Here is a 19204-nt window from a genome sequence, read left to right on the forward strand (position 1 = left end):
GAACACTATTTAACCTCAGACACTGCGGGCCGGAGGAGGGTCCAGAAGAAGGAGCAAAGATTTGGGGGCCAATAATCGCCACCAAACTCCCGCGGCCGTCCCTCAGCTCCGTGCGCAGCCGGCACCCACCGCCCGCCGCTCGCGCCGGTGGCGGCCCCGCCCCCTTGCCCCGCCCCCGCTCGCGTTGGAGCCGCGGAGCGTCGAGATTGCAAAGGGAGAATGGCTGCGCTCAGGGACTGCAAGGTGAGCGCAGGGCTGGCGGGCTGCGAGGGGATGGCAGCGTGAGGGGCGGCGAGGGGAGGGGGGAGTTGCGAGGAGTTGGCAGGGTGAGGGTAGGGCTGGAGGGCTGCGAGGGGGCGGCAGGGTGAGGGGCTGCGAGGGGAGGGCACCGCTGAGGCGCTGAGCCAGCGCGGCTCGGCCCTGCCCGTGCCCTGTGCCTAGGGGTGGCAAGTGGCTTCCGTGGGGGTCCCGGGGGCTGCCAGCGGGCTTTGGGCTGTGGCAGGCGGGCAGCTGAGCCGGGCTCGCTGTGACTGGAGCTCACCCTCATACACTCGGTTTTTCAGAGGAGGGGAGCTGCTGTTGGGATCTGGAAGTGGGGAAAGGTCGCTGCACCCATCCCTTCTGCTGGGGAAGCAGACCCATGTCTGAGCATCTCTGGGTCTTGTTCCCAGCGCAGGGGTCCCACGGCACCCACCTGCCCTTTTCGTGGGCCTCAGAAGTGGGTCAGGCCTTCGATTAACTCTAAATCAGCCTCGGGTCAAAGGGTGCGACCTATAGGAGCTGCTTACTGATTAATCATTTTCATGCCCTCTTTCTGATAAATTCCTTTTATGGTTGTGTTTTGGTTAATTAGGCAGTGGCAGGTTAAAACAAAGTCTTGAAGATTGCGTGTGACACATGCATGATTGACAGAGCTCTGGGGATCTGTCACGCAAGGAGTACAGCTGCCAGCTGCAGCCCACAGAGAGCACAATTCTCAGAGCCAGCTAAGATTCTAGCATAGAAAAAAATACAAGTAAACAGTCACTGGATCTCATGACTGAACTCTAATCTTAGAGCAGGGGAAAGGGCAAGGCTTTGGTTTCACCAAGAAGCAGTGAGAAGAGCAAAGGCCATGACTCTCTAATACAAGAGGCATCACAGAGAAGACTCTCTCTTGGAGTTAGGGAGAGGGTTGTGGAAGATCAGTGTAAGAGTACCCAAGAAGCCTCTGTGGGAAGGGGAACTGATAGTTGCCTTACAGGCTCTCAAGGCTGATTTTTGCCCACTCACACTCCCTCCTGGACTTCTTCAGTCACAGTCTGATACGTGACTAGAAAGAAACCCCAGGACCTGAGTGTCCCAAGTAGTCTGGGCAGCAGCCCTTATATATGTCCCAGGGAACAGGGGGTGCTGCCTTTTCTTGGTCCCAGTAGTTCTTTAGTTCTCAGTTGGCAATGACAGATGAGTTTTGGAGCACATGTTTTATATCTCTTAGGACCCAGCAGCTGCTGTGGGGTGGTTCTTCCCTGTAGCCCATTGTCCTGATGTGCTAGTAGTGGCACAGAGTAGTGCCAGAGTAGTGGCATCCCTGATGTGACACAGCCTTGCTGCCATTCTCCTGCTGCCAGAGTGGGAGTTTTCCAGTGAGGAGTGAGTCAGGTGGGCTGTAGCCATAGCAGGACAGAGGCTTTCCAGAGCGGTTGGAAATAGCACATACCTCAGCTAGATCAGCAGTGTCCTTAGTGATGGATGCAGGCCCGTTTTCCACTAACCCTTGTTCTGCTGGTTTGTTTTGGTGCTCACACAGAGACTTTTCCATTCTTGTGAATCAGCATCAGGTCCCTTCAGAGAGGGACATAATTTTCTGCTTGACAAGCACCTCAAGCTGTTGTGTAAAACAGTAAAATGGACAGTGATGCAGAGACCTGCTCCAAATGAAACCTGTGTTTGATGATTGATGCAGAGGCTGGCTCCTGGCCTACTTTGCAGTGCACCATGGAAGATAGCCTCTAAGTAGCAAGCCTAACCTTGCTACCTGTTTGACTTTTCTCTTTATTCATTTTCTGGATGATAAATGACATAGAGAATAAAAATTTTCAGCTCCTCCATGGTTGTAGAATAGAGCTTAAAGACTAACTGGCAAAAAAAGATAAAGGGATTTAAAGGTATGCACACAGGATGATAAACAGGGCTGGAACCAGTGGAGAAACAGGTAAGAAGGAATGCAGTGTTTTTTTTGGCAAGTTATGTAACACAGAAACAACAGCACATGCCCAAAGAAAAAGTTCAAGGAAAGGCACCTTTAATATCGAAGCATTCCGTGAATTCATTCAGTGAATAGACCCCTTTTTAGGACTCTCCAGGACCATAAAAGAACTTCCAGCAGGAGGCAGATGCATGCAAATTCGCTCTAGGAATTAGTTCAGTGTATTAGATAGGAAGCATGTTTTAATGAATATGTATGATTATGATGGATAAAGACCTTGTTGCAAAATCTCACCACACCCACAGAACGAGGAGAGTGTGTCCTGTGCAGATAAAGAATGCCTGCTTTATAATGCTTCAAATTGTGTTAGGAAGGTTATTCCAGCCAATTTTGGTATCATGGATATAGTATGAATTGTAAAGAAAATCTGTAATTTTAGATTCAGGTCTAGTCTTTCAGGCATGTAATTTGAAGACTCAATTGCTTTAGCTGTTGGAATGTGAGCCTTTAATCCAATCACAGTGGGAAAGCTTTAGGATATATAACAAAGTTGTCTTTGCCTGGTTACTTAAAAATTTTGACAGATTATTATAGCTAGGAAATGCATTAAAATGTAAAATGAGAGGAGCTGAATTCTTGCAGCATCAGGAAGGACTAAGCCCCCATTAGGAGGAGTCTGAATTAGCTTGCCCCAGGTCTGTTTTTATAATATATGTCTATCCTCTGTGTTCTGTGTACTGCATTAAAGTAATGCTGAAGTGATTGGGGCAGCTTCTCAAATGAACTCTGCTCATTTTCCAGCAGCCAGCCGGGAGATGTTGTGCCTCAGTCATGTTAGATTAGTAGAAACTATGGCAGCCCAATTCTGTTTTGCTTTTTAGCTTTACCTGTTGCCCATGTTCTTATTTTTGTCAGGCTTGTGTTTAAATCTGTGATCCAAATTTTCAGTTGGTTAACTCCAGAGACTTAGTGGATTTACTCTGCCTGGCTGTTGGCAAGTTAATTCAGAAGAACATTATTGTTTATAGAAGATTATAGATTATAGGAAAACAGAGTTTTATTTTACCATGTCTCTACTTCACACAAGGTGTGCCTGTAGCAGAGGAACTCGCCAACAGCTGTAATGAACGCAGAATGGCGCTGTCATTATGAGATGGGCAGCCCATCAAGATCTTCTGTTACACTTGGTAATTGTTGGGTTCTTTAGTCTCAGTACTAGCTCCAACTAATTGAGTCTTAGATGTAACTACAGCTGAACAAAAGGTTTGTTTCTGCCTCACACTGTCCTTCCATCTTTTCTTTTCAAAAATGTTGAAAATATCAGAACAGCATCAGTTTGCTGTCAGTGTAGCCTGGAAGATGAGGATGTAAAAGGAGCACGTTTGTGTTTGTTTGTTGTGCAGGCCTGGCAGGATGCTGGACTTGTCCTGTCCACGACCAGCAATGAAGCCTGTAAGCTCTTCGATGCTGTGCTGACGCAGGTATGACCAAAAAGCATAAGAAAATGTGATTTGAAGGGACTCGTGCATGAAACACTCTTTACTGTAGTTGATATTTAAATTTCTTACCAGCTGGGAGAGCCTCAAAATCAGGTTGCTACAGGAGTTCAGCCTTTAGCTGGCAGCAGGAAACCCTTTTAGCAGAGGGCTGTGCCAGATGCTGCAGCTGTGGTGAAAACCTTAGCCAGTGGTGTTCTCATTCCACTTGATACCAGCAAATCAGCCAGTTGACATAAACCAGATAGAAATCCAGGGAAATTGGTTCTTCTCGTGGCTGAACTATATTAAACCCCGTTTTTTCTGGTTTTCTACTACACTAAACCTACCTGAATGTGTGGGAACCTAGAATGCAGAGAATATTTCTCTGCCCGTTAGTGCACCATTTGTCTTTTAGTAATTTGCCTTGCTTTTGAATTTTAAATGTGAGAACAAAAAGAAGTCCAGCGTCACAGAGGATTTTTTGACCCTCTCTCACTCTGTCTCTCTTACAGTATGCAACTTGGACCAATAATGAGAGCCTTGGAGGTATTGAGGGATGTCTCTCCAAGCTAAAAGCAGCAGATCCGAACTTTAGTGAGTACAATCTTTGATTCTGAGCATGGAAAGTGCTGGGTTAATGCCTGTTGTCTTGGTTTTTAACTGACTTTGTTTATGCAAGGGCAAGGTGATAATTTATAGAATTCTGTAAAAATTCCTCAAAATCCAGAGCAGTCAGAATGCTTTTGCATGTTGTTTTTTTGTTTTATCTTTTCATTTCGCATAATATTTAAGTAGCTGTCATGAAAACCTTCTGAGAACTTTAGGCTTGGAAGACTTCCTGGACCCTTGTGTCCACAAGTCAGTTTTGTTGAAAATACTCAGCTCCTCTGGTGTTTTGTGGAGCTGAAGGTGCTGCTGTGAGCTCAGCTGGTGCTGTGCTGTTTCCTGCAGCAATGGGACACGTCATTGCCAATGGCTTGGAGCTGATTGGCACTGGAAGAACCGTGAGACTCGACAAGGAGCTGGACTGCGCCGTGAGAGCCATGGTGGCACTTTCCAAGTCACGGCCACTGACGGAGCGGGAGAAGCTTCATGTGTCAGCGTTGGACGTGTTTGCCAGGGGGTGCGTCCCTGTCACCCTGCTCGAGGGACTGAGAAGAGTTCCCTTTGTCTACTGCAGGCAGAAGTGAAGGTTGGAAGTAGTGGTTTGTGATGTTAGTGACAGCTAGCAAAAGTTATCGCGGAAGGTCCCCAAATTTCTCTCTGCACTCTTAAGTGCCATGTCTAGCGGGTGAGCAGAACTGGAGGAGGTAAAGCGCTCTATTGCCACCACTTCCTAGCATTAAACACTCCGTGTTTTAAATCTGCCGCAGATCCATCAGTGTGGTTTAGAACTAGGAAATTAAGTAGGGTCCAGACTCAGATGCACAGAAGGAAAGTTCTAGACTTCTCGCTCTTGTCTCGCTATGTCAAAACCTATTTCCCCTGTAAAACAGGAGATAAGGGTGTCATAAGTGCTGTAGAGGCTCATTGCTTCATTCCATATGATAAATCAATATGAACTGCAGAATGTATGGGCTAATGATTCACTTTCATTATTTGTCATTCATTATCAAACAAATGGGTGAGCATGGATTTGCCTCACATCTCAGCAAAGGCAATGAGGAAGCTACTGAAGCCCTGCCACTGGGTTTGAGTCCCACAAAAGGAGAGGGAAAGCGTCTTTGCACATACAAAGTTCTGTTAATTATGGTGGGTCACTGTAGGAACTATTCAGCCCTGTAGAAAAATTTTTAGAATTATGGTTTAAGTTTGTTTCATTTTCCTTGTGTGTTACAGTGATTTGATGTAACCCAAGACCATTTCTTTCATACGATTTCTCAGAAGGTGCCAAATAAAGATAATGTCATTATTAGCTTAGAAAAGACTAAAAAATTTCTTCAAGGGAAAAAATAAGTAATTTGATGCTGAACTTTGTATTATTCAGCATAGTTTGAGTTCAGGACTAACCGTAGGGGCAGGCATGTGTGCCTTCTTTCAGTGATGGAAATAATTTTTTATTTCTAGCCAACTTCCAAAAGCTTGTGATCTGTGGGAGCAGATTCTGCAGAGCCACCCGACTGACCTGCTAGCCCTCAAGTTTTCCCATGACACTTATTTCTACCTGGGATATCAACGTCAGATGCGGGATTCTGTTGCCCGTGTTTATCCTTTCTGGACACGTGATGTTCCACTGAGCAGGTGGGTCATGCTTCATTTGGAAATTGCTCTTTACTTGGGGTGCACGTACTATGTGGTTTTTAAGTTCAGACTTAAAAGTTCAGGATCTTTTGGAAACAGACATGTAGACAAAAATCAAGAGTGTAGAAGTTAATCAAACTTGACCAAAGATAGAATGTGTGTCCAGTATCCCTCTTGACACTGTTGTTGAGAGATTTTTCTTAAGTGAGCTGTGTCTCGCTGCTGTCAAATATACCACATGGTGTGTAACACACAGGATAAAATCATGTCCTCACCCAGGGCAGTGGCCAAATTTCTTCATTTCTTCAAAAAAAATGCTATTCATCTTGATCCATTAAATAAGTCAGGTGCACATAACACCCCTAATTTTCCTTTATGTTGGGCCTTTATGGCTTAATGGGGATGATTTACAACCAGTTTTAAAGGTGCTTTCATGGGAAAGTACCCTCCTGTGGTTTCATGAGCACTGGGGAAAATGTAGAAGGTTGCCTTTGAGATGCTCAGATAACTTTGGTAACAGCAGTGTCTCGCTTCCAGCCTTTTAATTCTGCATCTTACAGCTGTTACAGAGATCAGCAGCTGGTTCTGTGTAGCTGGTGATTCCATCTCATCCAGAGATGGAAATGTCCATTCTGATGTGCATCTTGTCACTGTTTCCGATGCTGGTGTCTCTGGGTCACTCATTTCCTCTGAGAATTAGCTCAGTAGTTCTGTATCCTGCAAGCTTGAACCCTTGTTGTAAATTGCACTGCGAGGCTTTTTTGAGTTAAGTGCTATTTCTAGTATGTTTTTTCAGTCCTGGATTAAGCCTAGTTATAAATGGATGATGTGCTGTTTTTCCCCCTTTTGTTAGTTATGTGAAGGGCTACTACTCTTTTGGACTCGTGGAAACAAACCTTTTTGACCGTGCTGAGAAGGTTGCCCGTGAGGTAAACTGCCTTCTGTTGGTGCTAAAAGGTTTGAGAATTCTCAGACAGGGTGATGGTTTCTGCCAGTTGTTAGTCAAAGTAGCAAAAAGATAAAGCTCAACATGGAAATGGCTCACAGAGCTTTGTGAGACTTGTTGCTAATTGGTCTCACATCGCTGCCTCACCAAGGCAGTTTCACCTGGACTGTATTTCCCTCGCTTGCTTATGAGCATGCCCTGTCAGATGGGGTCAGAACACCCCTATAAAATCCGTATATCAGCCCATCTGCTGCTTCCCACATGTATATAATTGGCTGTTTACACCTATTAAAGAATGTTGGATTGTTTTGACATAGTCTGCTCTTGACAATCCATCTTGTTTGGCTTCCCGCTCCCTTTTTTTCCTAGATGCTTGTTCCTGGATTATTGAACAATTAACTGTACAATGTTCCTGGGGATCAATATTAGCCAGCCTGTTTCCTTTCTATGAAGATAGTAATTGTACTTGACTTTCTGCAGTCCTCAGGATTATTCCTGTCTTCAGGAGTCTCAGACACAATTAATCCCCAATGGGGATTGACAAAACTTTTGTTACATCAAATTGCTGAAAGTGACAATAGACACTAAACCCTAAAACTTAACCTTACTAGGTTTATGACTAACTTTGCAAAATGCCAAAAACCTAGTGGGAGTTGTTGGACCAAAGAAGAGGAATTGGCTGTATACTCAGAGCTGGCCATATTTTGGAAAAGAAATAGTTATCTGCAAGGCACTGTATGATGGAATATATTGCGCCTGTGCATGCAGCTCTTTCATTGATGCATGTCTGTGAAATAGATGTCATTTCACAGTCATCATCAAAGCCTGCCTTTTAAAGTGTTTTGCAGGTGTTCATGTCCCTGCAGCAGAAGGTGGGAAGTGAAGTCAGCCAAGAAACATTCTCTTCCTTTTCTGTCCAAGTCAGACTTCTGGGCTGTGGTTAGTTGGAGTGGTACAAGGACGTACTGAACATGCAGCAAGTAAAAAGTAGCCTCTTGTTTCTAGATAAGCAGTGATAAATGTCTGTATTTGCAAGTTTGTAAGGCTCATTATGTTTTCCTGTTTGTCACTCATAGGCTTTGGCTATAAATCAGACAGATGCATGGTCTGTCCACACTATAGCTCATGTAAATGAAATGAAAGCAGAGGTGGAGAAAGGCTTAGAATTCATGAAGGAAACGGAAAAGAACTGGAAGGTAAACATTTTTGTGGCATCTCCGAAAAAGCTCCTTTTAGGTTGTCTTTAATTCCTGCAGCCGAGTTCTTGACTCCTCTGCGTGCGATTCCTTTGTATCTGCAGACCTGTTACAAGCAATGAAGAGTTTGCATATTAGAGGAAATCCTCCCTTGAGGTGCTGCTACTCTCCATGCAGCTTTTTAAGCAAAAGGCAGGAAGAAGTGGCATGTTATGAGAGACAGGACTGTCCCTATTTGTGATTTATTGTGTGGTTATAAAAGTAAAGTGACCACTGATTCTTTCGCAAGCTTTTTATTTAGGCAGAGGCAAGCAGTGACAGTCAGTTGAAGGACCTGGCTAAATCTCCTCATGGGACCCAAGATGAGGTGGAAAATGACAGAGTCAAATCAAATGTTTCAAAACACTAAACTACTTGTTTGCTTCTGGATGGGGGAGGAATTTTAAGAACTGTAAAGAAAATAGAAATTATGCTCTTATCTCTTTCCTAGTATACTAATTACCTTCTAGTGTATCAGTTACCTTATATATCCAACATGTTTGAAACCACCTTTCAGAGTATTGAACAGGTTGATTAGTCTGTCCTGTGGTCCTTTGCTGTAAATGAAGCTTCATTTTGTTGTTTGACAGCCTTTTCCCAGTGATTAAGTCTGTTGTATTTAGAGCAAAGGGCTGTGAGGCTTCCATTTGCTAGAACCCACAAGAATCTATTCTAGAGTCTTCTGAGCTGAGCTGGCTATTCCACCTTGACACTTTATTGTGCCATAAATTGAATCTCTCCTGATGGGAGAGAATTTGCTGAGTTGCAAGGAGTTTAAAAGATAAAGCGAGACGTCTTCTGTAGTTTCAATGCTTCTAGATAGTTGTTTATTAAGTCTTATCAGAGGAACTGAGCCACTAGCGTGACCCAGGTACAGCATGGAAGGAGGCAAAGTAGGAGTGAGAGCGAGAGAGACTAATTATCAAAATTTACACAGCCTTTAAAGACATTTTAACCAATAGTTACTAAAAACGTACATTATTTTTACTTTCTTACCAATTATTCAGTAACACGACTAGGAACTGCGGAATTTTCTATCCAATCATTCCAAACTACTTTTACTGCAGAACATGGAGTAGTAGAAGAAGGAGAAGAAGGTCTAGAGAACAACAACAATCCTCCATTTTGATATTTTTTACTCTTATCTATTTACTATAAAGAGAAGCCTAAAACCTCTAAATTTTTCACTATATGACAGTCTTACATAGTAGTCTATCACCTAATTCACACCACTGTATTTTCTAGCTGTTGTCTAACTGTTGGTAATTTTTTCCAAGGTTTAAAGCTATACCAGTGGTGTCCAGGGGTGTAAAAACCCTTAGAAACAGGCAGAGAAATATTCTCGGCACTCTGGGTTCCTACACCACCTCACCTGTTACCGATAAGAACAGGACTGGATAGTGAGACTAGAAAGGCTGTTATTGTGCTTGTTTTATTTTTTAAATTAAGCATTCAGATACTGGGCTTGGAAGTGCAGACAGAAAACTCTTGCTTAAAGTTCACACCTGCCATGTCCCAGAAAGCATTTTGTCTTCTGTTAGTTTTATTGAAACAGTGATGTAGAGGATTGACAGTTTGGTGATACCTTAAAACCCCAGTCAGTGACTTTTGGATCAATTTTTTTCTTTAACTCTTGCTTCTTAAAATAGTTGCATATCTCTGTGATTCATACTCTTTATCCAAATAAAGTCAAATGCAAGTCCACTTCTCTCTAGCAGTTTAATCTTTTTCAGACCTCAAATTTAGCAGCAGTGAAAAGGTTTTGCTTTATTTAGTCAGGTAATTCCATGGTCTTGTTTGTATGACATTTGGAATGGCAGTATGATATTCAACTTGATATTATCAGTGTTTATGCCAAACACTTAACTGCTTCTGTTGCTCAGGTTTGGTTTGTGATTTAATATTAAACAAGCAAAGATTACCAGAATGTTTATCTTAGCACTCTAAGGCCCTGACATTTATTTGGAACCTTTACCTTTGTGCTTCTTGAAAGTGGGTGTTACAGTTGTCAGTATGACAATAAAAAAGATTTTTCCACTTGTGAGAACATTAAGTTTAGCTACAGAACTGGGAGAGAATGGGAGGAGAGGGGTGAACCATTCTGGTATTTTAATTTTCACCAAAGGATTATGGAATTGTGATTCTGTTTGTCTATTTTTAATGCATTCACAAAAATTAACTGCAATTTCCTTGAACTGCAGGCTAGGAAAGAGGTTTTGAAGTTCTAGTGCCAGCTGGAAAGGACAGTGAGAAGCTGGTGCAGTCCAGCAAAAATTCATCTCACCTGATGAGCTGCCAGTGTGTTTGGCATCTAGTGCAGCTTCTGGAGCCTGTAGTAAAACTTGTTTAAAATATGATTCCTCTTTGTCTGAGGTAGGTTCTAGATGGCTGGGATGAATGGCCCTCATAAGGCCTCCATATCTTCTTCTCTCCACTATCTGGCCAGGTTACTTCAGACAAGATGCTTAAATTTTAGATGAGGCAAAACTTACTCTTATTATAGATGTGGATTAAAAAAAAAAAATTAAAAAAGGTGCTGCAGAAAGGTGAATTCTGCGGCATCCAAGTGAAACTCTTGTCTGGAAAATGATGTGGGGAAAACCTTGAGTTTGAGGTGTTTCCCTGAATAGCTGCAAGGACAAAGGTACCAAATGGGAAGGTACCCTGATTTAAATTTCTTGTCTCTTTTGTGTCTCCCAAAGTACTCAGTTTTGATGAAGGAGGAAACAGAAATCTGACTAGATAACTTGAAAAGGGAAGTTATTTTGTAATAAATTTCTTTTTTTCTTTTTTTCTTTTCTCTCCAGAACAGTGATATGCTTGCTTGCCATAATTACTGGCACTGGGCTTTATACTACATTGAAAAGGTATGAGATATTTTCATACATGTGCTTTATAATCCAGATAGGTCACCTAAAGCTCTTTAAAAGGCAGACCTAACATTTACTAGGGGGGAGGAGGGTGTCAGCTATTTAGAGGGATGTTTTTATAAAATATCATGATGCTACATTTACAAAGTGGCATACTCCTTTATTACAGTTATTTTGAGAATTTTAATTGCATTGGTCAAAAGTTTTAGTATCTTTGTTAGAATGCTGAATTATTGCTGTGAGATTATTGCACGTTTGAAGATCCAGTAGTCTCACTAATTACATTTAGCACAGTTATTTGATAGCAAGATGAGCTTAGATCTCTAATTTTGAGACAAAAATTAACAAAATTCTTACCAAATTCAGTACTAATTTTCTGGCCCAAAAATTTGCTGACTATAAAAAAAGAGGCCGTAAACTCTAAATTGTGTTGCCAATGCTATTAATTATTGTTACTAATTCTTACTATTGAAAGCCTTTAAAAATGATTGAAATTTTGCCCAGCCTGTCAGAATTTCCTTGGATTTAATGCTTAGCACTCGTGGGGTTCAGCTTAATAGGGAGATAAATGTGGCATTTTTGAGAAGGCAGCATCCTTTGGCCAGAAAGCAGAGTAACATGGAAGAAACATAATTCTCAACAGGAGTCCAATAGTTTATTTATTTTGCTACTTCCTATATGCACAACTATTTTGAAGGCTACTTAAAACTGGTTTTTTCCCATCTCTTTGCATACGCCATGGGATGCACTAATTTTTGCAAAAACCCCTGAAAGAAACATTAGAATGAAAGACAATACCTCATGTTTCTTTGACTTGGTTTGTTTTGATCAGGCAGTCCTGAAGAGCTGTTAGGACATCTGTTGGTGTGTTTGTCTCTGGTTGCTGCCAGTCACTGCTGGTTGCTGTGTCTGCACATTAACCACACAGTCCTCCTTTGCCTCCTTTGCTTTTCCAGGGGGAATATGAAGCTGCTTTGACAATTTATGACAAGCATGTGAGTTTTTCTTTACTGAGATCATGCAGGATCACAATGTGTGCTTTCTTCCTTCTGTGTGAGATTGAAACGTATCACAGTGTGTGACCTACGTATAAACATTATTTGCATCTGTTATTACAGTCTTTTAGGGAAACAACTTCTCAGCAGTTCTGGGGAAAATGCCCCAAGGACGTGAGTGTTACATGAGTGTGACATAGTTTGAGTGCTTGAAAGAGCTACAGTGGTACTGATTTCCATTCTGTCCATGTTTCTTATTCATGCCTTTTAAAAGGATGTAAATTAGTTTTTCTATGAATTCAAGTCACTTTTACAAAGAACTGGTTTTGCATGTTAGGTACAAAGTCAACTGTCTGGATTTTGAAACAACCTTTGTAACTAAGCACTATCAAATTAGATAACATAGCACATCTTTGTAAGGATTGTAAAAATACTGCGAGCATTAAGAAAGCTGCTGGGCAGATTTCTATCTGCTAACCTTGACCAAGTGAAGTAGTATTTATGGCACAATTTTGGAAAAAATAAAATAACATGGTGACTCTCCATATTTACTGATAAAAACAACGCATGTAAAGCCATATAAGTGTCTGTCATTGCAAATTCCTGTATTCAATAAAGATGCAATTAGGACTGTTACAAAGCAGGTAATTTTGAATTAATAGAAGGATAAAATAATTTAGTACTGTGAAAGTAAGTTTGATAATCTGAGGAAGTTTCTGCTAGCACATCACTTGGCCAGCCTGTGAGTACTTGTGATTACAGATTGCTCCCCCGTGCCTGGCAAGTGGAAGCATCCTGGATATAGTTGATAACAGTTCGATGCTGTACAGGCTTCATCTGGAAGGTAGGATATCCTCTGGCCATTTTTTTTTTAAAACTGTAATTTTCTTTTCCCCTTCCCCTGCCATTCATGTTGGGGAAGTATTTCAATGTAATTACACAGCAAGCTCGATCAGTGTTTCAGAAGAAACTTGAGAAAAGCATCAATGTAAAGTTCCTAATAATGTCCATAAGCTTTATTCTTCCCAAGAGCTTCCATTTTCCATGCCAGTGTGGCATAGCAGTCAGCTCAAGCTAGCATAGGTCACATACATCTTCTCTGACAAATTCACTTCTATTGTCCCAGGAGGTCTGAGGCTGAGCAATCAAGTGCATAAGCCTCTAAAAACCCATAGCATTTTCTGGATGTAAATTTCCAGTTAGATCCTTTTCTTTCTGTTTTGATCTTGATTGAAATAGTTAGTGTGGGCATATTAACTTCTGGCTTTTTGTACTCTCCTAACTCAGTGGCATTTCCCCTTTTTAAGTCAGTGTTTATACACTGGGGTTCATGGCAGGGGACATGATGGGCAGATGGTATTTTCACACTGTTCTGCTAAAACACTAATGATGCATTGGGGTTTTTATTAAATCCATCTTCTCACTCTGTCTTGTGATTGCTACAGATGGCTCATGGTGAGCAGCACCTCCAAGACATTATGAGCAATCTCATAATAAAGCCAGAAGCGCTCACAATGCAGACTGAAATATTGCCTTTAAACTCCTGACAGTCAAGAAGCTCTTGGCCTACATAAGGCAGGCTGCAGCTGAGCATTATTGCTGCATAAATTTTGCCGTATCAGGAAACGTTCTCTTGAGTTCAGTAGGAACGCTTTTTATGCTGGGTGACTGAAAAGTACATTGCAAAGTCATACTTTTGCATGTGGCAGTGTTATTGAGACAAGTATTTTTTACTCTTAGGTGTAAAGCTTGGGGACAGGTGGAAAGATCTTCTTGGGGTTACAAAGAAGCACACCAAAGATCACATTCTTCTCTTCAATGATGTGCATTTCTTGATGTCTTCCCTTGGAGCCAAAGACCACAAAACTACTGAGGAGCTTTTAACAACTCTGCAGGAACTTGCCAGGTAAGCAAAGGAATTCCTGCATTGGGTTCAGTCAATAGCCCTCTGGACTTCAGGGCGGTGATGTCTCTGGCTTGCTGAAGCTCCAACACACTCCTTCCTGCCTTAGCATGTCCCTGGGACATGCTGGTTTAAGCAGGGCAACATCTGGTTAGGAGATCCATATCATTATTTATTTTTTGAGGTAATGTCTAGAGGAGTTTCTCATCTTGTTGAGCAGAAGTCCTTTGTGTTTGAGGTCATGGACACCACCTGAGCAGTTGCTGTCTGTTTCCTTTTAGTGGGGTCACACTAAGCTATGTTACAGACAAGGAGTAAAGTATATTAATAAGAACATTCTACAAGATAATGTCAGCTGTCTGTGGTGGATCTTTTCTGCTCTGGTTTAAAAGGTTCTTTAATAACAAAACATTAGTTGATAGTGATATTCTAATATCTACTCTTTGATGTGTTGTTAAGTCCATCTGCAGGAAATTAAGTTTCAAGTACTACTAAAGTAATAATCTAGAGTATTTCACTTTCAAATTAAGTTATTTGAAAAAGTTGAATATTTAAGTACTACATCCAAACAATGAGGGTTTTGTGTTCCCTTAGGTATTAAATGACTGTGAGTTGCCTTGAATTTTTTGAAGGGGTTGATATATAGGTGCTTTAAATGCAATTTCTTCCCCCCACTGCACCCTTTTTTCCCTCTCTTTAAGCAGCTGTTCCTTCCTTTGCCTTTAAAAAGAAGGAAGAAGAACCTGCAACTGTCACTATTTGTTCCTGAATATATGTAGTTTCTAGGAATACTGTAATTTTTAAGAATACTTATCAAAACAAATAACATTCAAAGCAAACCTAAGTATGCCTGATTTAACTAAAGTGGAAAATGGCAAATATCTTTTATTATTTATTCTATTATTTATAGAAGTATGTCCGTATATATAAAGTATAGAAAACTGCACACCACAGAAGCTTTAATGAACATGTGTTCATATATGCTACTTATTCTTTCACCCCGTGCTTCCTTTCACCTACTTTCAGCCTTAATAATACATGTGTACATTTTTAGCTGTAGTTTGAAATATTACGAAGCCTAATTTCATTATTTGAGAAAGCAGGCTGTGAGCTGTAGGGGTTATATTAATGATTGGATTAATTTACATCGATCACAAATATGTAGTATATAAATTATAGCCCAGAGGCGCTTTGTATGTGTTAAGAAAGCAGTGATACAACCTGGGCACAAATCAGTCCCATCTAGCTTTGCACCGGTTTTTTTCCCAGGCCTTTGCCATGGAAAGTTGATGGGAATTTGTCAGGTGGCGCTCTCTGGTGGTTGATGTCACAGGCTCCTTTTCATGGAAATGCTGGACAAAACGTGTAAATGAGGAATTGTTCCATCATTTTCATCACTGGCTGTCTCAAGCTGCTTAAAATGAACATCTGTTGTGCAATTTTATCTTTCTAGGATGCCACAGTTTGTTTAAGGAATGATAAACACATAGGGCAGTGTTGCCTACTGGAAAATGAAGGTTGGCCCAGTGAAAGAAACAGGAAGTTTTTTATCACTGACTTGAGAAGGAGCTGGCTTGCAAAGTCATGACTGAGCTGTGTGCAAGGACTGATGGCTGCGTGTGGCCAGACAAAGGACTAGCAGTAGGATGTTCTGGTAGGGTCAGCAGAAGAGAAACTGCAGTTTTCTTACTGTCCTAGCCCAAACTGTTTATTGCAGAGGTAGGAGGGGTTGGGCTTGTGCCTTTTGTGAGCATATTCAGGAGAACGAAAACTGATTGCTGAATGAGTAACAAAAAGGTGAAAGTAGCATAACCACACCAAAAGATACGACCTAAGTCAATTACCTGAAACATCAGGCTTTGTACAGTAAAAAAAAATAAAAACCTGTCTGTAGTGGCAGATTGGCATCGAAGTATGGCTGTTTATGCTTTGGCTTATGGAAGTTAACCACTTTTTCACTCTGCAGAGCACCTCATGAAGACCACCAGCTTTCCCTGGCTCCTTGTTTGGGGCTGCCACTGTGCCAGGCTTTTGTAGAGTTTGAAAATGGGAATTGTGACAAAGCTGTAGACCTGCTGTACCCAATCCGTTATGACCTAGTCCAAATGGGAGGCAGTGATGCTCAGGTAAAGGAGATCCAGAAAAGACTTTTTGATGTGACTTAATCCCCTTTCAGTAGCTGCCATTAAGCACTTACCTCATCAACAGCATTTCACTCTTAGACAGTGGAAGGTTGAACTGTGCTTGTGACTGAATCCTGTTTGCAAACACTTACAAGCAGGGTTAGCTATTTATTTTTAATGTTGATATGTTTCCTTCCTGTGAATTTAATAGTTTGGTAACCAAGACATTGTAGCCATCAATATATTATAAATTGCTTATTAGTTTGTATTTTGCTGACTTTTTTTTTCAGAGAGATGTTTTCAGCCTGTTATTAATTCATGCTGCTTTAAATTCTAAATCAAAGGCCAAACGAAACCTTGCAAGGTGAGTATTTCCCCTGATAAATATTTGTGGAAGTAGCACTGTTGCTAAAAGTAAGAAGTAATGAGTATATTCAAACCAGTAAATTTAAGGCTAAAACTACATGCAAGCATTTGTGTTAAATGTAGCAACATTTAACCAGGATAAAAAGTACAACAGTTTCCAATTCCAAAAGTACATTCTTGCAGCCTGGATGGATGATCTGTATATGTTCAAGGGTAGTTGATTTTCAAATGGTTCTGTCTTCAAATACAGCCTTTTGATCTCTGTGTGTTATGGACTGCTAAGCTTCTGTGAACTGCTGCAACTCCAGTCAGTGCCACAGCTGACACCTGCTTTGCTGGGAAGTCAGATGTGTGCTCTGCCACGTGGGCTTTCGTCAGCACAGCCTGTTCGGCAGAAACAGTCCGTGTTTATCACCCACTCCTCACCCTCCTACTTCTCCTTTCTCAGGTGCCTCCTGAATGAACGAGATGTGATGAGACCTAAGTCACCAATGACTGAGCGACTGATCAGGAAGGCAGCAGCCGTGCATTCCATGGCATAGGGCTTTCCTCCAGCTTCAGCTGGAAGAGCCAGGAGCTTTCCACAAAGTCTGGGTGCAGGGAGTGCAGGGGTGCTGTGAATGAATTTGGGGAGGTATTCGGGGTTAAAAGATCTGAGAATAATTTCCTTAAAAAAAAGACAGAGCTGTTGCATTTCAGGAGGTTGTGTCTTAGCTGATTGCAGAAGGAAAGAAGAAAACCTGCTGCTAATGCACAGCTTTCTGAAGGCATTGCTTCTCTGGTATGTTTTCCTGAACACTCCCTCTGACCCTGATTATACACAGTGCAGTAACAGTGCCTGGATTTCAGTCCTTCTTTGGCCCAATTTGTTACTTGGCCTACATGTGATGTAAACTGCTCAGGTAATTCAAAGGGAGCTTTTAAATAAAGCTTTTCATGCCAATACAGGCATGAACTGAATTCCTTATCAAGCTTCCAGCCCATTCAGGCAGGAGTCACAGATCTGTGTGCATTCAGGATCTCTTTCCAGGTATACATTTTTAAACTCACTCTCATAAAATGTTAAATTTTTCCTTTCAATATAGCACAGCAGAGCTTTCTGGAATTACTGAGTGAATAGAACCAGACAAGAATAAAGACTGTTCTAACATGGGTACTCCCTCAGCACTTTTAAATCTTCCAGAAAAAAGGGAAAAGCCTGGATTTCAGTTGAACAGTACCATCTCTGAAGGGTACACTGGACTGAGTCTGTGCTTCCCTGAGCTTTTGGATAGACAGGCCTTACTACCACCTCACTCCAGAGTCCCTGCATGAAGTGGGGTTTAAACCAGTGTTGAAGCACACACTTCAGAGAGTTGAAGACCAGGTGGGAGCTTCTGCCATGGAAAGAGGGCTCAGGGGGATGGAGACAGCTCTGTCCCAGCACACATGATGGGATAAACGTTGGTGTTGCAAGAGCCACGGGCCTCGGGGGAACATCCCAGAGCTAACACATTGTCTTGTAATAGTATTCCAGAATTGCCTAATGATGGGGAAGATCGTATTTCAGACCGAAACTGAACTCATGCCTCCTCTTCTTCTGGAATAGAAATCCCACACTCTGCAACTGCCCAAGCTCTGACTTTGCTTCTACATCTGCAAGCTCTGCTGGCCCCACAGGCCTGCCCCTCCTTCCTGTCCAACTCAGGCTCTTCCCCTTGTCCCATAGCAGCCTTGTCCTACAGTTTCCTTTTGACCTAAGAAAGTACTTCCATAGCTGGCCCTGCACTACCCCTGGAGTTCCTGCATCGTGGAACAAGAGGTGGAAGTGCGTTGCTAACATTTTGCTTTACCCGGTCCTCCCCTGAGGCAGAAATAACTTGTTTTTAAAGCAAAAATAATGAAACGAGGTAAGGGATTGCATTCCTTGCCTTTGAGTCTTCTGATTTATGAGCGTGCTGTTCTTCATCACTGCTTGTCTCTTCAGCCATGGTGGGGGGTGACTCACCTGGGACAAGTTATACTGGATTTTTACTATTATTTTTAGTAAGTGCACTTCAAGCAATGACTTTAGACAGGTAACTTTTTACTCAAGGAATGTAACAAATTGTATAAGGGAACAAAAGCCTGAGAAAGCTCTGGCTGGCTATGCAGGGTGTCGTTTATGTAATCAATGACAGCTCTACTTTTGATAGAACATGACTGAGAGTTTTGTCTGCTTTGCCTTAATAAATTCAAAGATAATCTCTGTTGAGCAAACAAGTATATGACTTCTTTGCATGTGTGAAGCTTTTAAATGTTATTCAGCCTAATTTCACAGACCTGTAACAGTGTGCACCCACTTTGTTTCCCTTACTGTGGCCGAAGCATCCAGCAGTGGAGAGCAGCAGTATCTGTGCTCAAGCAGGGCAAGGGGTCACAGCCCAAGCATGGCACGGCCTCCCAGGGGTTTTCCTTGGTGCCAGTTAAGAGGCTGAGGTACCAACAGGTGGGAGAACTGTTGTTTCTTTTCCATCCTCCTGCATTCAGAGTATGCATTTTCCAGCTCTCCTCCCCCTTCAGCTCAGCTAGCCAGAGCGCAGCTCTCACCCCCAGTGCACCCCTCCAATGGAAAAGCCAAAGTCCTGTGCACTGGAGAGCTGCATTCCCACCACGGGCTGGGCTGGACCATGGAACAGCTCTGCAGTTCCTGTAGTGCTGTGTCCTTACTCTATGTGTGGTGATTTGGACTGATCCTAAGCTGTCAGCATCTCACTGCCCTCCTTTCCATACAGGCCTCACAGGAGTGGGGGTTCTACAGCTGCCTGATTCAGATTCTTTAAAAGTTACTCATCTGCATAATAAGGAAGTACATCCTTAGAATGTCTCAGTATCTCACTA

General features: G+C 42.1%; 1 protein-coding gene across 2 annotated transcripts; it reads left to right on the plus strand.

Moving 5' to 3' along the window:
• The first annotated feature begins 144 nt into the window (after positions 1-144).
• TTC38 (tetratricopeptide repeat domain 38) lies at positions 145-18586 on the plus strand. 2 transcript variants are annotated; one of them, XM_082280475.1, is made up of 14 exons: positions 145-243; positions 3592-3669; positions 4179-4260; positions 4618-4789; positions 5734-5907; positions 6761-6836; positions 7930-8049; positions 10896-10955; positions 11915-11953; positions 12716-12797; positions 13694-13859; positions 15823-15982; positions 16270-16343; positions 16794-18586. In XM_082280475.1, exons 1-14 carry the CDS (start codon positions 220-222, stop codon positions 16885-16887), a joined length of 1401 nt encoding a protein of 466 aa, XP_082136601.1. In that variant the 5' UTR covers positions 145-219; the 3' UTR covers positions 16888-18586. The 2 variants fall into 2 exon arrangements, with proteins under 2 accessions (XP_082136601.1, XP_082136602.1); XM_082280476.1 differs by lacking the exon at positions 11915-11953.
• Positions 18587-19204: the final 618 nt, after the last annotated feature.

Source organism: Coloeus monedula (assembly GCF_965178545.1).
Source record: "Coloeus monedula genome assembly, chromosome: 4".
Lineage (NCBI taxonomy): Eukaryota > Metazoa > Chordata > Aves > Passeriformes > Corvidae > Coloeus > Coloeus monedula.